The 3,486-nt window shown below is 29.5% G+C and overlaps 1 protein-coding gene across 2 annotated transcripts; it reads left to right on the top strand.

Annotated features, from left to right (window-relative positions):
• The first annotated feature begins 2,559 nt into the window (after positions 1-2,559).
• On the top strand, positions 2,560-3,486 carry LOC146949757 (uncharacterized). 2 transcript variants are annotated; one of them, XM_085745685.1, is made up of 2 exons: positions 2,560-2,700; positions 3,021-3,486. In XM_085745685.1, the coding sequence occupies exons 1-2, from the start codon at positions 2,673-2,675 to the stop codon at positions 3,365-3,367; spliced, it is 375 nt and encodes a 124-aa protein (XP_085601811.1). In that variant the 5' UTR covers positions 2,560-2,672; the 3' UTR covers positions 3,368-3,486. The 2 variants fall into 2 exon arrangements, with proteins under 2 accessions (XP_085601811.1, XP_085601810.1); XM_085745684.1 differs by having other exon boundaries at positions 2,804-3,486.

Below are 3,486 nucleotides of genomic sequence, written 5' to 3'. Positions count from 1 at the left end.
TTGAATAATGAAATGAGTTAAGTTTGGATGTTTCAGAAAAAAATAGTGCAATGTATTTCATGTAGCATTTGTCAAATACCTTATAAAGGTTAGGAGTGTCAACCACTTATGAATGTCTTTAACTCTCACAGTGATAATAATTGAAAAAATATGAGAACTTATTTTCAGAAATTAAAATTATATGGACCAAAAATATAGCCTTAAATAGACAATGTCTTTTTTAATTATCTATTTCTCTTTTCCTTCTCTTTTCCTTTGGTGTGATTGTCACGTCTTTTAGATTATACAAATCGCTTTAATTTTGTTAATTAAGTACAACTAAGTTGGTAGTAGTTGTCAAGGATATTTATGTATTTGTTTGATGATCAGGATATGATAGAAACAATATATGATGATATAGATCTAGATAAACACAGAATATGATATGGGCATCATAAACATTTATCTTATACCGTGTTTGATACACACATAATAACAAACACAATATAATTTCTTAAAAAAAACAATACATCTTTATTTTATTATAATTAAATGAAAAAATTACTTTTATAATTAAATAAATAATTTAAAAATGACATGTGATTAATTATAATAACAAATACATAATATTATTATTTTAAAAGGGAAAATTACACTCACCTCCCCCGAGGTTTATGAAAATGACATTACCCTCTAGTTTTAAAACTTACACTAACCTCCCTTAAGTTTTTCACAAATATACAAACACCTCCCGTGCTACTAACTCTTTTACGTTTTTCGTTATTTTTATGTTTTGTTCATGGATGTTTATACCGTTCTTGTTTGTATGCTTTTATCATTATGCTGCTAAATTGATTTCTAACGACGGTGAAATTTTGATTTGATTAACTTAATTAAAGATAATTTCAATTAAGAAAATAAGCATCAAAGAAATGGAATTAGAAGTTTAAATAAAGGACCAGTGACAGATGAAATTGATGATTAGATCGGTTCCAACAAAATCATATAATCAATAATCATAGTGCAACATATATAAGGATAAGAGTGAAAGGTAACGATGTGTGAATCCATGTGAACTTAAGAAGGAGAATCATATGGTTTCTTGAATGTTTGGAATACCTTTGATCCTATACACATATTTCAATTTGAATATGGTTTCTTGAATTGATTCAACAACGAAGGTTTGCCCTCGTTAACAGTTAATTGAAAATTCTAAAAGAAAAAGGTTGGAAAAATTAATGGTGTTAATAATAAGGGAGGTGTTTGTCTATTAAAGGAAAACTTATGGGAGGTTAGTGTAAGTTTTAAGACTAGAGAGAGTGTTAGTGTCATTTTCATAGACCTCAAAAGGAGGTTAGTGTAATTTTCCCTTTTAAAAATGAAAGAATATCGTAATACTAATAAATAACGAATGAATGTCTAATCGTTTCTAACCCAACATATGCTCAAATAAAAATTACAAAGACAAATCAAGATAGGATATAAAAATGGTTTATTTTATCTTATCCTTTTGTTAAATCAAACATGAAATTAAGCAGAATATAATTAATATATCATTTTGTCAAGAAAAAAATTTAATATCTCATATCATTTTTTTAAGAAATTAATATATCATATCATGTCTCTGTATCTTAAGTCTTAACCATCAACAGACAAATATTTTCGAAACCAAATTTCTTTATAATTGAATTATTAAAGGAAAATGCTAGATATCAAGAATGATTTTATCAAGAAAGATTTAAGAATGACATGGCAGAATAATCATCCTTAGATTTCAGTCTTATTTATTAACCTTTCGTAAAAAAAAATTACATAACACCCACCACCTCATGATTTCCGGCCATACTGAGATTTTATTGGTTAACACTAATTTCGGGACAATTTCTTGATAAAATCCGAGGGTGATTATTCTGCCATATCATTCTTGAATCTTTCGTGATATATAGCATTGCTCGCTCATATAAATTGTGTGAATCTACTCACCGCATTAAACGGTTATTTTCATTTTTCTAATGAGATAGCAAAAGGAGTTATTGAACCAATAAGAATGACACACTTAAACAAATAAGAGTGGTCAGTATCCCCTAATAATTAAAATAGATATTTCATATTTGTGTCTCAAGGAGAGTGTGATTTGTCAAAATATCAAGATACTGTTAAGAATTAGATGGGATTGAGACAGATTTTTGCTATACTTATCCGAAACATGAAAATAAACACCAAACTACCAACCTGATTCCTTGTAGTCACCGACATAATGCATTCTTGCAGTTAGGAGATCCGTGACCGTCTAATCGATATCGAACGGTCTAAAAAATAAACAAATTTTGATTATTATTTTAAAACTAAAATTACCGGGCTTGAAATATGGACTATTTGATCGAAATTGGACGGTCACATATCCTCTGACTGCATGAATGGTTACTGTCAGTGACTGCATGGAATCCGGTTCCAAAACTACCATCAGATACCGACATCATTGTTGAAAAACCAAGTTTAAGATAAGAGTAGTGGCTACAAATTAAGACCCTACGTGGTTCAAAAGACAAAATATAATGACACAATGTTCTTAATTATCTTATGTAGGTCCATTTTCCATAACCCACCATAATTTCAATTGCTTTCTTCAAAAAAAGAAATAAAAAAAAATTTCAATTGCTTAGTTCAACAAGAAAGGTAGCAACCACAAAAGTATGGAGATTGGAATTTGGATGGTAACAGGTATGGAAACAAATAATAACACATTTATTACATTTAATAGTAATAATAATTATCAAAATTCAATCACAATATTTAATCCTCTTCTGATTCATCTCCTTTTCAGACTTCTTTCACAAGTATTTGTAATTCAAAGGTTTCTCTCTCTTTGTTAAGATTTTGCTACTAAGTTTATGAAATTTGAAGTGTTATGAGGAAGTAAGAAACTTTAAGACTTCAAAGTGGTTTTGGAAAAATGGGTTCATCTTGTTTTTTCTTAATATGTGTTCTTCATTCAACAATAGCTTTAACATGTGGATCATTGATGGTTTTTTACTCTGAAGAGGTACATGTCTTAGGACATGGAACAAAGACAGCAATAAAGCTACAAGGGTCAACACCACATGATCAGTTATTAATTCAAACATCAGATTCCTTCTCTGGATTATTGTTGTTCACAATTGGGTTTCTTGTGTTCATGGTTGCTTGTGTTAAGGATATGGAGTTTCAAAGTTTCTTTGCTAAAGGATGTGTGTTTCTTCATATTTCAATGGCAGTTTGGAGATTTTACTTTGTAGGGAAGGTTGAAGAACTTGCTTGTGATTGGCCTAGGCATGTTGTTGGGGATCTTGCTTTGGCTATTTCTTGGGTGTTTTTTCTTGTGTTTATGTGGAGGGAGAAATATGATTAGTAGTTTTATCTAGTTACTCAATGTAAAAGCATAAAAAAAGTTACCCAATGTAAAAAAATGTAAATATGTTTGAGTGATTTGTAGAAAGAATAAAAACCGGATCCTCTACGGTTGTTGTA

Source organism: Medicago sativa, chromosome 2, assembly GCF_051527215.1.
Source record: "Medicago sativa cultivar Bolivia chromosome 2, Bolivia_mono, whole genome shotgun sequence".
NCBI lineage: Eukaryota > Viridiplantae > Streptophyta > Magnoliopsida > Fabales > Fabaceae > Medicago > Medicago sativa.
Note: the sequence above shows the minus strand (reverse complement) of the source record. Positions and strands in the feature narration are given on the sequence as shown.

Bases quoted from the DNA above. Each gene is read 5' to 3' on its own strand.
- LOC146949757 (XM_085745684.1), top strand. From the start codon at position 2,933: ATGGGTTCATCTTGTTTTTTCTTAATATGTGTTCTTCATTCAACAATA.